This window comes from Quercus robur, chromosome 11 (assembly GCF_932294415.1).
Source record: "Quercus robur chromosome 11, dhQueRobu3.1, whole genome shotgun sequence".
Classification (NCBI taxonomy): Eukaryota; Viridiplantae; Streptophyta; class Magnoliopsida; order Fagales; family Fagaceae; genus Quercus; species Quercus robur.
The window spans coordinates 7,247,492-7,262,632 of NC_065544.1; the positions used below are offsets into that span (position 1 = coordinate 7,247,492).

Consider the following 15,141-nt stretch of genomic DNA (forward strand, 5'->3'; position numbering starts at 1 on the left):
AAATATAAGATGTCCTCTGTTATCTTCATCCTCTTTTAAGAATCATTGTTTTGATTTTCTCCTCAACTACGGCTATACATAAAGATCATACAAATTAGGCCATTGTCCTTCCAACGTTGTAACAAAGAGCAAAATTGCAGAAGCTAAATCCATCCAATGTGAATTATATTCTTCATTTTAGTTATACCTTTGATCTGAAAAGATGAATAACCAAATGATCTATAACACTATACTAAACTTCATGAAAAACATTTCTGGTCATTACTCCTTAAAAACTCACCGAACATTCTTATGTATCTTGGTATATCTCTCTCAGGCATTTAACCAAACAGCTGTATTGCATACTAAAAAGCAATAGTGCAATACATATCGACTGGAGCACTAGCCACATAAACATCAATTGCAAAAATATAAATAATATAATTCATTCACCTAATATGTATACTGTAATTTCAGGCCCCAAATTTAATGTTTGTTTCATTTGTAAATTACACTAATTTCTATGAAACAAACAAGCTCACAGAAACCCAACCCAAAAATTAAACCAAACTATGAAATTCTTATATAAATTCTCATATGGAGATAAATATAACAAAGGGTTCTTTGTGGAATTAAATAAGAACACTTGCATGAGAAAGAAAGGAAAATAAATACCAGGAGGTGGCTATTGAACGGTGCGGCAAAACCACCAAAGCGCCGCCAGGACATGGGCGGTGAGACGGTGGGAAGAAGCTCCACAGTGGCTCTGCTTTGGTTCTACCGCCTCTCTCTCCACGGTCAGACTTGTTTCTCTTCTCTCTTCTTTCTCTTGGGTTTAGGTAATTAAGTTTGTTTTTAAAAGTCACTTGAGTTTCATGTGGAGATTGTAGGAAACTAGCATTTAAAAACTAACTATTCAGTTAGTTGGCCCCGTTTGCAAACAATTTGTAATTGTAACAACTCGAGTCTTAGAGGGTCGATTTAGGGCCTCTAAATCGAGCCTCTAAGGCTCGGTTTACCTGGGTTTCTATGCGAAAAAGCCCACGACACTCCACGCAGAAATCGAGTGTCTGACAATCGATTTCCACGTGTACTCCACGTACAAATCGATTGTCTGAGACTCGATTTCTACGTGTTCTCCACGTAGAAATCGAGTCTCTGAGACTCGATTTACTTAAAGTGAAATCGAGTCTCAGAGACTCGATTTTCACTCAGTCAGACCACATCTTGGTCGTGTCTATGTTTTTGTCTTGGGCGTGCAGGCGTGCAGAGAATATCTGACATGGAATCTGTTTTTGAACTGACCAGCTACTGTGTTGATTTTTGGTCTCTTGCGTGCCATCAAGTCAGCTAGTGTGTTGTATTTCTGTTTTTGAAAAACTGACCAGCTACTGTGTTGATTTTTGGTCTCTTGCGTGCCATCAAGTCAGCTAGTGTGTTGTATTTTTTGTCTCTTGCGTGCCATCAATTCCATGCAGAGAATATCTGACATGGAGTCTATTTTTGAACTGACCAGCTACTGTGTTGTAATATTTTTGGTCTCTTGCGTGCCATCAAGTCAGCTAGTGTGTTGTATTTTTGGTCTCTTGCGTGCCATCAATTCCATGCAAAGAATATCTGACATGGAGTCTATTTTTGAACTGACCAGCTACTGTGTTGTATTATTTTTGGTCTCTTGCGTGGCATCAAGTCAGCTAGTGTGTTGTATTTTTGGTCTCTTGCGTGCCATCAATTCCATGAGAATATCTGACATGAAGTCTGTTTTTGAACCTTACGCTGACCAGCTACTGTGTTGTATTTTTGGTCTCTTTTGGGTGTGCCATCAAGTCCATCAAGTCTGTGTTTTTGTGCAAAGCTGACCAGCTACTGTGTTGTATTTTTGGTCTCCTTTGGGCGTGCCATCAAGTCTTTGTTTTTGAGTGGGTCATGTCATTTTGAATGTGCAAAGCACACAACCTCTCACACAACTCTCAGAAAATAATTTCACTGCCTCACACAACTCACACCTTCAGCAACTTCTCACAAAACCTCTCTCAACAACTCTCACAAAACATCATACAACTCTCATAAACTCTCATAAACTCTCATACATCAGCAGCAAAACATTGCTCCTCTCACTCTCATACAATATCAGCAGTATATTTGCTCATCCTCATGTCAAGTAAGGGTCTCCTCCTCACTATCTAGTTGGTTGTTTAGTGTATATAGCTGCTTTAAAAAGTGTTGCTTGCATTGAATTTGTCATGCCATTTCTTGATAAAATATTTGTTTGTATTAAATATTTATATTTGTTTCGTAAGAAGATATTTGTTTGTATTAAATATTTATATTTGTTTCCTGATAAGATATTTGTTTGTATTAAATATGTATATTTGTTTCATAATATTAGTTTTTTTTTTTTTGAGTAATCGGCCTGGAAGCCCAAGCAGGGCTCCTTATGTATATTAGTTGGTTGTTTAAATATGTATATATATTTATATTTATACAACTATATGTTTAAATATTTATATATATATATATATATATATATATATTTTATATTTATTTATATTTATATTTATATATTTATAGAAATATATTTATATATTTATATATTTATAGAAATATATTTATATATTTATACAACTAAATGCAAATATAAATATAAATATAAATATATATATTTATATAAATATAAATATATATATATATATATTTATATAAATATATAGATTTATATTTATATATTTATATATTTATAGAAATATATTTTTATATTTATACAACTATATATTTATATATTTATAGAAATATATTTATATATTTATACAACTATATATTTATATATTTATACAACTAAATGCAAATATAAATATATATATATATATATATATATTTATATATTTATAGAAATATATTTTTATATTTATACAACTATATATTTATATATTTATAGAAATATATTTTTATATTTATACAACTATATATTTATATATTTATACAACTAAATGCAAATATAAATATTTATATAAATATATAAATATAGTTATATAAATATATAGATTTATATTTATATATTTATATATTTATAGAAATATATTTATATATTTATACAACTATATATTTATATATTTATACAACTAAATGCAAATATAAATATATATATATATATATATATATATATTTATATAAATATATAGATTTATATTTATATATTTATATATTTATATATTTATAGAAATATATTTTTATATTTATACAACTATATATTTATATATTTATAGAAATATATTTTTATATTTATACAACTATATATTTATATATTTATACAACTAAATGCAAATATAAATATTTATATAAATATATAAATATAGTTATATAAATATATAGATTTATATTTATATATTTATATATTTATATATTTATATATTTATATATTTATATTTATATATTTATATAAATATAAATATATGTACATATTTATATAAATATAAATAAATGTATATATTTATACAACTATATATTTATATTTATATATTTATATTTATATATCTATACAACTATATATTTATATTTATATATTTATACAACTATATATTTATATATTTATATAAATATATAAATAATAGACACATAAGGAAAGAAAAAAGAAACAGGTTCAAAGAATTGTGCAACCTCCAACTTTTATGAAATTCCAACCATGAGAAAGACATTATTGAATACAGTAAAAGCTATGAAAATAATTGGATCACCGGTCCAGTTGCACCTAATTAAGCAGCTAGCATTTTTCCATTTTCTGGATGACATAAAGCTGATGACATATTAGCAGATTCGAAACAAATTTACTGTCATGACGGATTTTTTATTGTATGATTTTTATGATTCAGAGTCAAAATTTGAGTTTGTATATCACATCTAGTATATTTCACTGTATATTAATGCCTTGATTTTCAAATTAGATGAAATGTCTAATTTGATTGATCATGATCATATTCACATTAGTGTTTTTTTTTTTTTTTCTTTTGTCTGATGAACCCTGCTCTATGTTATTTCATTAATAGTAGTGTAATAGGGTATGCCATTAATTTCCGTAGCACTGGAATGATGATATTTTTATTTATATTTTTGTTAGAGCTGAGTTTAAAATTTGTAATGGGGGTGAGTTTTGTTTTTAGTTTGTTTATTTGTTTGAGTACGAAATTATAATGATTGAGTGTGTTTGTATGTGATGTGGGGTGAGTATATGCAATTGTTACACTTTTAGATCCCTTGTAATTTTTGTACTTTGAGTAGATAGAAAAGGTTTTGTAATTCGAACATAAATGAAAGAGATAAAATATGTCACTAACATAAATTTCCTTGGCTTGGCTCTCTAATAGGTTCACAATATTTGAAGAATATTGATATAAATGTATACTTCGGTGGACCCGTTCACAATCCTGAAGGGATTGACGGATTCCCATTTAGAGGGGAGGGTATCGAATGCTACTACATGATGTTACGTCGTAAGTTGAAGACGTTGAATGATTTGAAGAGGAAAATAATGGACGAATTGAAATTGAATCCTGCTTGGTATGACATCAAGATTATTTATCGTTGCCCACAAGAAGTCCTTCATGAACGGATAAATTATGGGTATATGGCGATCAAAGAAGATAAACATGTAAAGATGATGTTTAATAGGATCCAGAAAATGCCCCAAGTAAATGCTGCTGAGTTGTATGTAAGTTTGGAGGCGCCTGCAGATAACACTACTGAGGTGGTGCAAGAAACAACTACGGCTTTACAATTTACAGCCCTAGATGATGGATGCACTACAATGGGAGGGTATACGATGGGAGGGTATACTACACAAGAAACAACGATGGGAGGTTATACGCTCCCATCTCAAGATCATGTTGCTAATACTAGTGAAACCCTCTATCGTGAAGAGACACATTTAGAGGAGGAAGACGAAGACGAAGATCATGTTGCGAATGATGGTGAAAATGTTGAGGTTGTGGATGAGTACGAAGAGAGGATTGAGCAAGGCGACTTTGAGAACGATGTGGATGAACATGAAGTCGTTCCCAATTTTGAAGAGGAAAATATGGAGGACCATGATGAAGGTGATGCAAATGATGATATTGGTGTCCAGTATAATAGAAATACGACCACTGGCTACAGACCTCCTGCTGAGTCATTCTACTCAAATACTTGGGAAGATATGGTTGATCCTTCACGTCTTCAAATACCATTTGTCTCTACTTGGGAAGATGGGATGCATTTTTCTAAAGGGTTGACTTTTGCAAATAAAGATGCGGTGAAGCATGCATTGATAATATACGCAGCAAAGGATAATAGAAATTTTATAATCCGGAGGTCGACCAAATCGAAATTGTGCGCCGCATGTGTTGATGACAACTGCATGTGGTATGTTGGGGCATACATGAAGACTAAATTCAATGGTATGTGGATGGTTACGTCTTATGTGGGTCCACACACTTGTATACCCTTTGGCCTAAAAAGAGATGGTAGAATGATGGATTCGCATTTTGTTGCATCAGAAATTGTGGGAAAATTGCAAAAAAATCACACTACACGTATTGATGACCTATGGGAGATCATACGTACTAAGTATAATCATGAGCTTTCTTACTATAAAGTATGGGACGCAAAACAAAAGGCAATTGCTAAGATATTTGGGGATTGGGAGGAGTCTTACCAAAAGTTGCGAAAGTTGTTGTTGGCATACTTGGATGAGGACTCAGGTACCCAGTACAGCTATCACACCATACCTAGGCCACACGAAGGTACTGCGTTACTACGCTATGTATATTGGGCATTCGCTCCATGCATTGCTGCATTCCAATATTGCAGGCCAGTGATTAGTATTGACGGGACTCATCTGTATGGTAAATACAAAGGGGTATTGATGATTGCAATGGCAACCGATGCTAACCAAAAGGTTTTGCCTCTCGCCTTCGCTGTTGTGGACAAGGAGTCAGGGGCTAGTTGGGGATGGTTTTTAGAGTGTCTCAGGATTTCCATAGAGCATGTCATACCTAACGATGGCATTTGTATTATTTCTGACCGACATAAAGGTATTAAATGTGCCATTCGAGAGTGGCCTAGACGTGAGGACGGAAGAGAACAGGTATATCATCGATATTGCCTTCGACATGTTGCTAGCAACTTCAACAGACACTTTGATAACCCGATTCTAAAGGCATTGGCCTTGAAAGCTGGATATGCGAGTAATGAAGCTAAATTTAAGTCCATAATGGAAACCATTAAGGAGGCCGAGATTAATTTACTGAGGGGTGTAGACCCTACTGATACGCGGATTGAACGTTATATGCCGTACACATATCTAGTGAGTGAGGATGTGGAGAAATGGACCCAGTCACATGATGGTGGAAGACGTTACGGGGCAATGACAACCAATATCTCCGAGTGCTTTAATGGGGTACTTAAAGGTGCCCGCGGTTTGCCCATTGCTGCAATGGTTCATTTCACTTGGTGCAAACTTGTTGCATATTTCCACGATCGACATAAACAAATTACTTCTGATCTCTCTCGAGGTAAGCTGTGGAGTGATTATGCAATGGAGATCTATAGCAGAAATGAGCAGAAAATTGCAGGACACACTGTGAGGAATTTTAATCATGCAGAGGGTGTATATCAGGTGGTTACCCCATACAATGACCATAGAGGTGGAGGGGGAAACCACAGTCATCAAGTGCGCATATTTGCTAGAACATGTGGTTGCAGAAAGTGGCAAAACTTGAAGATCCCTTGTTCACATGCAATTAAAGTTCTTCAAGATCTGCATCTCAATGCGACCAACTATATTGACCCATGTTACAGTTTGAACAACGCCATTCTCACATATTCACATAATTTTGTGGTACCAAAGTCAGAGTCTGAGTGGAGGGACGTTTCCGGACCACGATGGGTGCCTGACCCACTGCTGTTGCGGGGCACAGGTCGTCCTGTGAAGTCAAGAATAAGGAATGAAATGGATGGGGTACGGCGAGAACAGGGAAGCCGGAGGGAAGATCCGGACTTGAGGGAGACTCAACCGAGGCAACGATGCGGAGTGTGTCATCAAGAGGGGCATAACCGTAGAAGTTGTCCCAATTCCCGTGGGGCATCGACAAGTGGTACTGCTATAAACTAGGCAAGTGCCCTCACTGTTTTTATATAATATATTCAGAATTTCATTTTGTTATAGTTCTTTGCATTTGGAAACTAATGACCGTATTTGACATTTTTGGCAGGCAAGCGGAAACTCGATTTTGCTAAGTGACATTGTACGTGGGACTTGTGGTTATCTTCTGTATGGACAAGTGCTAGGTGACTATGTAGAGTCTGTTGTATCAGTATGGAGAAGTGCTTGGTGACTATGTAAAGTATGTTGTATCAGTATGGTTTAGTATGGACAAGTGGTAGGCAAATATGGGGACTATGTTGTATTTATTAGTTGTTATTTTGGTAATTGTTGAATGTTGTTGTAATTGAACTATTTGCTGTCTATTGTACTTGTTACTATAGTTGCGTTGTGCAGCTTTTGCCTCTAATGCCAGCAATTATATTACGGCTGGCATTAGTAGCTACTACTTTAAAGCACATTCAACCACAGGGCCCTCCTTTGAAGCATTTTGTTGCTAGTATTGAATGTATTTTGTCCGTTAATAGGGAACCTATAATGGGTATGAATAGTAACTGTTTGAATCCAGTTGTTTGCATATGATGTACGAGCCATTTACCAGTATCATATGCTTTGTATCTACTTGTTTATCGCTGCTCATGTTATGTGTTCTGGATCTAGTTTACTGCTGCAGGGGAAGGGAAACCAATTATGGTTTACTGCTGCACGAGTGGGTGCCAACAACAAAAAAAACACAAAAAAACCCCAGTAGAAATCGACTCTGTGATAGTCGATTTCCCATGAAAATCGACTCTCTGAGAGTCGATTTCCTATGGAAATCGACTATAAGATAGTCGACTTCCACTGGGGGATTTTTTTTTTTTTTTTTTTTTAATCCAGTTCGGAACTAATTTCAACAGGCAAGTCAATAGGATTGAAGTGGACTAAAATAGACTGAATGAACCTAATAGACCGAATTGGACTGCAGTGAACCGAATGAACCTAAATGGACGGAATGGACCTAGGTGGACCGAATTGGACCAAAATAGACTAAAACGACCAAATAGACTGAATTGGACCGAATTAACCAAAGTGGACCTAAGTGAACCAAATTAGACCGAAATGGACCCAAGTTGAAATCGACTATAAGATGGTCGACTTCCACTGGGGGATTTTTTTTTTTTTAAAATCCCAAGCATACACAATCTACAGGCAAGTGAATAGGATTGAAGTGGACTAAAATAGACTGAATGAACCTAATAGACCGAATTGGACTGCAGTGAACCGAATGAACCTAAATGGACGGAATGGACGTATGTGGACCGAATTGGACCGAAATTGACCAAAAGGACCAAATAGACTGAATTGGACTGAATTAACCAAAGTGGACCTAAGTGAACCAAATTAGACCGAAATGGACCAAATGGGACTTAACATAAAGTCATAACCCTTGTAGGTCTTGCATGAAATACATATGCCAGATCAAACGAGCGCTAAAGTTGATGCCAAAGTTGGCACTTGTAAATAAAGTCATAACCCATGTGTTTATAGTTTTGATCTTCATGGCGGTCAACATGAGACCTATTATTGCCCAACTATAAAATGCTCACTGCTTGTGACTAAAAATTAAAACTGGTTTTTCAAACACTTAGATAAACCATCTTGCTTGTACAAAACCATCAGTCACGAATTGCTGAAAATGAAGTCTGGAAATTTTCAAACACTATTTGAAAGAATCTTAACACAAGTTGATCGGACAAGTTCACAAAATATAAGCCAAACAATGTATAGAGGAAGTTCATACATCAAAAGGCACCATGCTATTCTCTCATAACTTGACCAATCAAAGACTTAAAAATAAAACGTATTATGCAGCTCTTATATTAGTTGCTGGGAAGCATAAGCAGGTCTCCTTCCATTAAGTTTACGCAGAATATGGTATCCTCAAGGCCATTCTTTGGGCAAGCCAAGGTCTTTCTGAATCTGGGTCAATGAAACGAGGCATGAGGAACTGTTCTGCTTCTTCGTCTATCAATTCTCTAGCCCATGCGACCCTCTTTGATGGGCAACTACCTGGCCCATAGCACCTGCATTTTTAATTGAAGCATTCCATACTTATTTAGTGTGCTATTAAGAATAAACTTTCATAAAGACAGCAGCATCCATTTCAGAAGAAAAGTCAAAGAAAAGAAAGTACAACCAACTCCACCAAAACAGTAATCCAACATGTTATCAATTCATTTTCATTTTCATCTCTACTCAGCATCAAAAAAAGGTTATCAATAAGCATCTGCACTTGTTACAAGCTACCAAATCATAATGGTAAAATTGCCGAAAATTTTATTGCAATTTATTAATTATATGGTAAAAAATGCGATGTTCATAATAAAGGCTTATGGTCATTAAGCACAGGAATTAGCAAGCAAATAATTTGAGAAGCATGGTGATGTGTGCTGGCAGCAGCCACACCAAATTGACTATGCTGGGATTGGACGCTTACCAAGTTAATTGAGTCATACTTTTCATCAGCATCTGTAAAACAAGAAAGGTATGTTGTAAGCACTTCACACACTAATGTAGAATGACAACAATTGAATTTAGCGGAAATTCATACAATCAATCTAGTATCAAGTAATTACATAATTTTTTAAGGTAAAATACAAGAAGCCCAACCTGCACTGTGCTTTCTGCTGCTTTTGATGCCAGGTACAACCAGGTTGGAGCCACAAGACGCGGATCATATTCTGTCATACTCTTTCTGAAAGCACAAAAAGAAGTTAAGCTTAGCAAGCAAAAGAGGTGATGCTATTTTTGTTTTTTGTTTTTGTTTTCTTGTTTTCACTTTCATCACTCACTTCATCAAATTCAGAATCCTCAGTGGCATGTTCACTTTCAGAGTCACTCAACACATACCTTGTTTTCTAACTTGGTTCACCCTTTGAGGTCTTGCTCTTGCTGGTGCAACTTCAATAGTTTCTTCAGTACTGGCAGAAGTAGAAGCAGAACCCGAATTTTCTTCATTTTCAGTCACTTGATTTACCTTACCAACCCTTCCCAACACAGAACCACTTTTCTTGTTGAATGGAGATGCCCTCATGTTTCTCACTTTCTTCTCCAGTGAAATCCTGGAATTTTCAGCAGGCTTTAACATGTCAGTTAAAAGCTTCTGGGCCAATGTCTGAGGCTGCTGCTTATTCGCTGCACCTCTCTTCTTTGCCGCTGCAGGGGCCTTAACTGCCTTAGCATTTGCAGCCAGTTTTCCCCGCCCTTTTTCCTCGCTTCTGGAGTAGCTACAACTTCTATCTCACTATCTTCATCATCATCATCATCATCATCATCATCAATGTCATTAAAGCCAGTTTAATCATCATCATCATCATCAGATATCTCCGAAACAGTTGCCAAGGGCTTCTTCTTCTGTGCAGCAGCAGCCCTTTTGCGACGTTCTTTCTTCTTGGCTGGTACTTTGGGCACTTCAGTCTCCATGGCTGTCAGGCATAAAAACAAAGAGAAATTTACTGTGGGAATACTTACAGAAAAAACATTCCAACACATTCCCAATGATCACGGTAAAAGATCATGGAAAAATTCACAAGAGTAACCCATTATTTTTAGTGATGCTGAATCTCAAGTGGAAATTTTAGTTGGTGCTTGTAACATGGAAAATTTTTATCTATGTACATTACAGTATTTTCTTCTCTTATAATTGATTTTATGAAGAATATTGTCAGAAACACAATTTCTCACACAAGATCATATATTAACTGGTTTGCAAACAATATCCCCATATCATCCACTGTAATTTTTCTTACATTACAGCTGAGTTGTGTAAAGATCATAATAACACAACCTAATGAAATATAATAATATATATTTAACGGCTGATTGATCAGGAGATGCATCGAGGTTATAGGCAGCAAGTCGTTCTTTAAGCTCATCCTTTCCAAGGAAAAATAGAACATAGGAACAGAAACAGACCTTACCAGGAGCTTTCCTAGAGCCTGCTCTGTCTTTGGGTTTTGCTGCCTCAGGAGCTTTCTCTGGTAAATGAAGCAGAAGTAAACCAAAAATCAAACAAAAGAATCATATTCCCATATAATAAACATAATATTTTTTTACACTTACCAATTTCCCTTGCAGCCACAGATGACGAGACAGCTTCTGCAACAGATTCTGCATTATTTGCCTTCTTATTATTGTTCTTCCGTGGGTTCTTGGGTGCTTGTCTAGCAGACTTCATAGCAGCTTCACCCCTTGCTTTGCCTCTCATTTTCTTTCTTAACTCCTCTGACTCACATCACTTCTCTCTAGCTCCTAAATGACATAAAACTAAAAACAGTCAACAAATAGAAAGACAAAAAAATAAACAAATCATCACAAGGAATTGTTAATTTTTCAGTCATACATCGAGTTGCCCCTCCAAAGCATCAAGATCTGTCCTCCAAAAGGACTTTGGAGTTTCCTTTCTCAAATCATCAACCTCCTTATTGACCTTATCCCTTTCAGCGCATAACTCCTGAACCTTCTCAATGGTCAAGCTTCCAATTGCCATGGCCAGTAGATACTCATAATCACTTATCTGTACCCCATTACTACTGCTGTCAGCAGGAGATTTCACTTCTGTTTCTTCTGTATCATCAGTTGCACCAGCAACTTCTGCCTCAACAACTTTAGTTTTCTTTGGAAAAGGAGTGAAACCTTTTGTTTGCAGGTCAACAAACAGAGCAGCTCTCTTCCTATTACTTACAATGATCTCTCCCTTCACAACTGCAAGGATAAACCTAACCTTGTTTTCTAACTTCAACAACTCCATTTCACGTTTGTTCAGTAGAAATTTCTGCACAAAATACAAAAACTGCAATTAATAATTGTTTCCCTAATTTATGGCTGAAATTATTGAGTATCAGTGTTCTATTTGTGTTCACACAACAGGCCATGACATCAAAGGCAAAATAGACCCATTGTAATAAATTTGTTTTCACATAACCAGATGAAATCATGAAAAATTTAAAAGGAGTGATGCCAATTGTACAAACCCTTCTGTATCTGTCCTTATATCTATCCCTGTACCGTCGATCATAACCCCGCTCTCTTCTCCTCCTTTCACCTTCTTGTCTTGCTCTTTGAGCTTCCTGCATGATGTTTGAAGATTTACAATCACTTCGAATGAAATTCAAGTAAGACTAAAGAAATTGCAATCAGCAGTAAGTATCGTTAAGAACCTCTTCCTCTCGTGCTTTTCTCACTTTCTCTGCTTCCTCAAAGGCCTCTTTTTCAATCTGAAGTTACAGAAAAGATATGCAAATAAGGAACTGCTATTGATCTAGAATCTAAGAATAAAGTTTAAGGAGAAGGGCCACACCTCCCTGTTTGCAAATACTTCTTCCACAACTTGTGTTGCATAATCTGGGTCATCACAGATCAAAACATTGTCGTAAACTGACCCACCCTTTACCTGCATTATTTGACCCCATTAATCATATAGTTTATTCATAACAAGAGCAACATAATAATCAGTCTATCTAGCATAGTAGATTGAGACTTATGTCCTACCTGCCAAACCTCAATTCCTACATACTTAATTGGCTTAAGCCCATAAACATCAGGGTCATCTTCAAACTCTGGACATAGGAAAAAGGAAACCACTTAATGTCAACTTCAAATTTTTGTACCTGCGGTCCAAATTATTTTATATTTTATAATCAATGAAAAAAATTATATAGGTATGCTTCACAATACCTGGATTATCAATCCAAGGAGTCTTCCATTTTCCTTTATAATTGGGGTTCTTAATTTTCTGTCAACTCAAAAAAGCAAGCTCATGAGAAACTGCAAAGGAGAATCAAGCTTCAAGCATTTTTGTGTATCTCTTGAGCTCAATTGGCATACCTTGGGCTTCCATGGTCCTTTATACGCTGGATTAGGTACCTTTGGGGGTTTCCACGCACATTTCTCTTCATCATCCCAGTTATGAGGCTGATCAGGGAAACTAAATTATGAGATTTTTTCATCTTCTATCATATTTTTCGTTTTCTTTTATCTTTTCTATAGGCACCATATCACAAAATAGCAGCATTAAACAGCAAACTGGAAAATGGGAAATGAGGAGAGAAGTGGAACGTAAAGCAGCCTTTTGAAATATAGAGTGTACTGAAAAATAATGACAATTAGTAGTAGTGTTGGGTCCAACATCATTAAAGCCAGGCATTAATGATTATACATGGCTTTGCGTATGCATGGCTTCTTAAGCAATCAACTAACCTCTTTAGCTTTTGGGTCTGGAATTTCTTTTGGAATTGAATCATATCCCTGCAATACCAAGATAAACATTAATGGAAGCACATAATTTATACAGATACTAATGCCTGGCTTCAGTAGTTAGGAAGAAATATTTTTCGTTTTAATACCTCAGGTTTAACCTCACTAGGATCATCAATATATTCCCTATCCTCCCAGTCTGCAGGCTGTGAGATATGACAAATGACAGTCAAATTTCTAATGACAATTTCTAGAACTTGAATAGTTGTCATAAGAACAAGGTGAATCACAAACTATCGTAGGTCCACTTACAGATTTTCTGCTGTTGTTTCCAAAGTCCTCCAAGTCTTTAACAATTTCTTCATTCATCACACCATTGGCGCCAGCAGCATCACTATTCTTTTTCAAAAATTCATCCCTGTTCAACGAGCTGAAGATATCAAGTAATTTGCGTTCTCGAAACTTGTCCTCCTTCTCACGAACCTTCTTATGCAGCCAATCAGGATGTACTACCCTCTAGGGACGGGATTCGCAACCTGTTATAATCAACTCATCTTACTTCAGATCACACAAAAGAAAAAGGGAGATATACAAAGGAAAAAAATAACAATGAACAAGCAACAAAACCTGAAGCATTGCTGCAGGAATGGTAATAACTTTCTGAATTGCTGAACTAAGCCTTTGCTTGTAATAAGACCAGTCAATAATGGATCGAATGCCCACATCTGAGTATTACTTGCACCATCTCCGCACAAAAAGAAACCATTATTTCTGTGAATTCAAATGTGTACATGCTTTCTTTAGTACATAAACAAGAAGCAAATGAAATTACAGAAAACCATGGCAGAACTTTACCAGCATCAGTTTCAAATATTGCAACAGGAACAGCACGCTCACTTAAGAAAACCTTGGATGATGCATTTAAATTTGGCTACATGCAAGTGGTATAATTAAAATAAATGTCAGATAATTGATGAGGATTTTGACAGTTGACATAAAAAAAACAAACACCAATATGTCACTTTATAAAGCATGAAGAGCAGAATCGTACTTGGTTTTGAAAGTAAAGTTCCCCGGAAAAGATCCAGGGAGCACACACCAGATACCATCTCTATCTAATTCAAGTGGTTTTCCAATTTTTTCAACCAATACGCGAGCATTCTGAATTATTTTTGCTCCTCTATACGTAACTACTCCAGCCATTTCCATTGAGTACCATCTTGCACCCCTGGAAGAAATAAATGTTTGAGAGATAACACAAACACAGAAGCCACTGTAACAACAGGCTCCATGCAATTAATACATTAAACCAAATGGAAATCACCAAACTCAGTTGCGCATGACGTAACCATAGAAGGAATTCAGTATACACTTATGGGCAAGTTGTAATGAATCATAAAGCACTACCATATCCTGCAAAAACAATATGAGACTATGTAACTCATCATCACAAATTGACTATATTCCAATTGTTCCAAAAGCTGATGAATACAACAACCACCTTGTGCTTCCTGGATTTTTATAGAATTTCCACTAGCCTTGGCTTCTGACAACTTCCCTTTCCAAACCTTGTGAAGTCCTTTGTATTCATACCTTCTGTCCCGAAAGCTTGAACAAGATCAAAAGAAATGCGACTTAGTGAAAAGAAAATGTAATTCAGGAATACACAGACGCACACAAAAGGACTTTCCTTTTGAATATTACAAATTCAGAATTTATAGCATACCAAAATTTTGAAACCCAAACGATTCTTTGTTAGTCACTACTACACATAGAAGCTTTTCTGGGCTGGA

The 15,141-nt window shown here is 35.6% G+C and overlaps 2 protein-coding genes across 6 annotated transcripts in view; both read right to left on the reverse strand.

Moving 5' to 3' along the window:
- LOC126707733 (cyclic nucleotide-gated ion channel 1-like) overlaps positions 1-15,141 on the reverse strand; it is a 140,207-nt gene that overhangs the window by 45,307 nt on the left and 79,759 nt on the right. The gene's annotated exons all lie outside the window — the stretch shown is intronic.
- LOC126707734 (calreticulin-3-like) lies at positions 8,619-14,976 on the reverse strand. Of its 3 annotated transcripts, none has more exons than XM_050407605.1 (21): positions 14,850-14,976; positions 14,678-14,761; positions 14,400-14,576; positions 14,204-14,279; positions 13,976-14,119; positions 13,661-13,884; positions 13,498-13,554; positions 13,352-13,399; positions 12,980-13,066; positions 12,830-12,887; positions 12,644-12,711; positions 12,453-12,545; positions 12,313-12,369; positions 12,127-12,222; positions 11,496-11,927; positions 11,216-11,404; positions 11,074-11,130; positions 10,004-10,578; positions 9,764-9,848; positions 9,591-9,622; positions 8,619-9,177 (listed from the first exon to the last, which is right to left on the reverse strand). In XM_050407605.1, the coding sequence occupies exons 6-16, from the start codon at positions 13,715-13,717 to the stop codon at positions 11,369-11,371; spliced, it is 1,089 nt and encodes a 362-aa protein (XP_050263562.1). In that variant the 5' UTR covers positions 13,718-13,884; positions 13,976-14,119; positions 14,204-14,279; positions 14,400-14,576; positions 14,678-14,761; positions 14,850-14,976; the 3' UTR covers positions 8,619-9,177; positions 9,591-9,622; positions 9,764-9,848; positions 10,004-10,578; positions 11,074-11,130; positions 11,216-11,368. The 3 variants fall into 3 exon arrangements, with proteins under 3 accessions (XP_050263562.1, XP_050263561.1, XP_050263560.1); XM_050407604.1 differs by having other exon boundaries at positions 14,673-14,761; XM_050407603.1 differs by having other exon boundaries at positions 11,069-11,130; positions 14,400-14,761.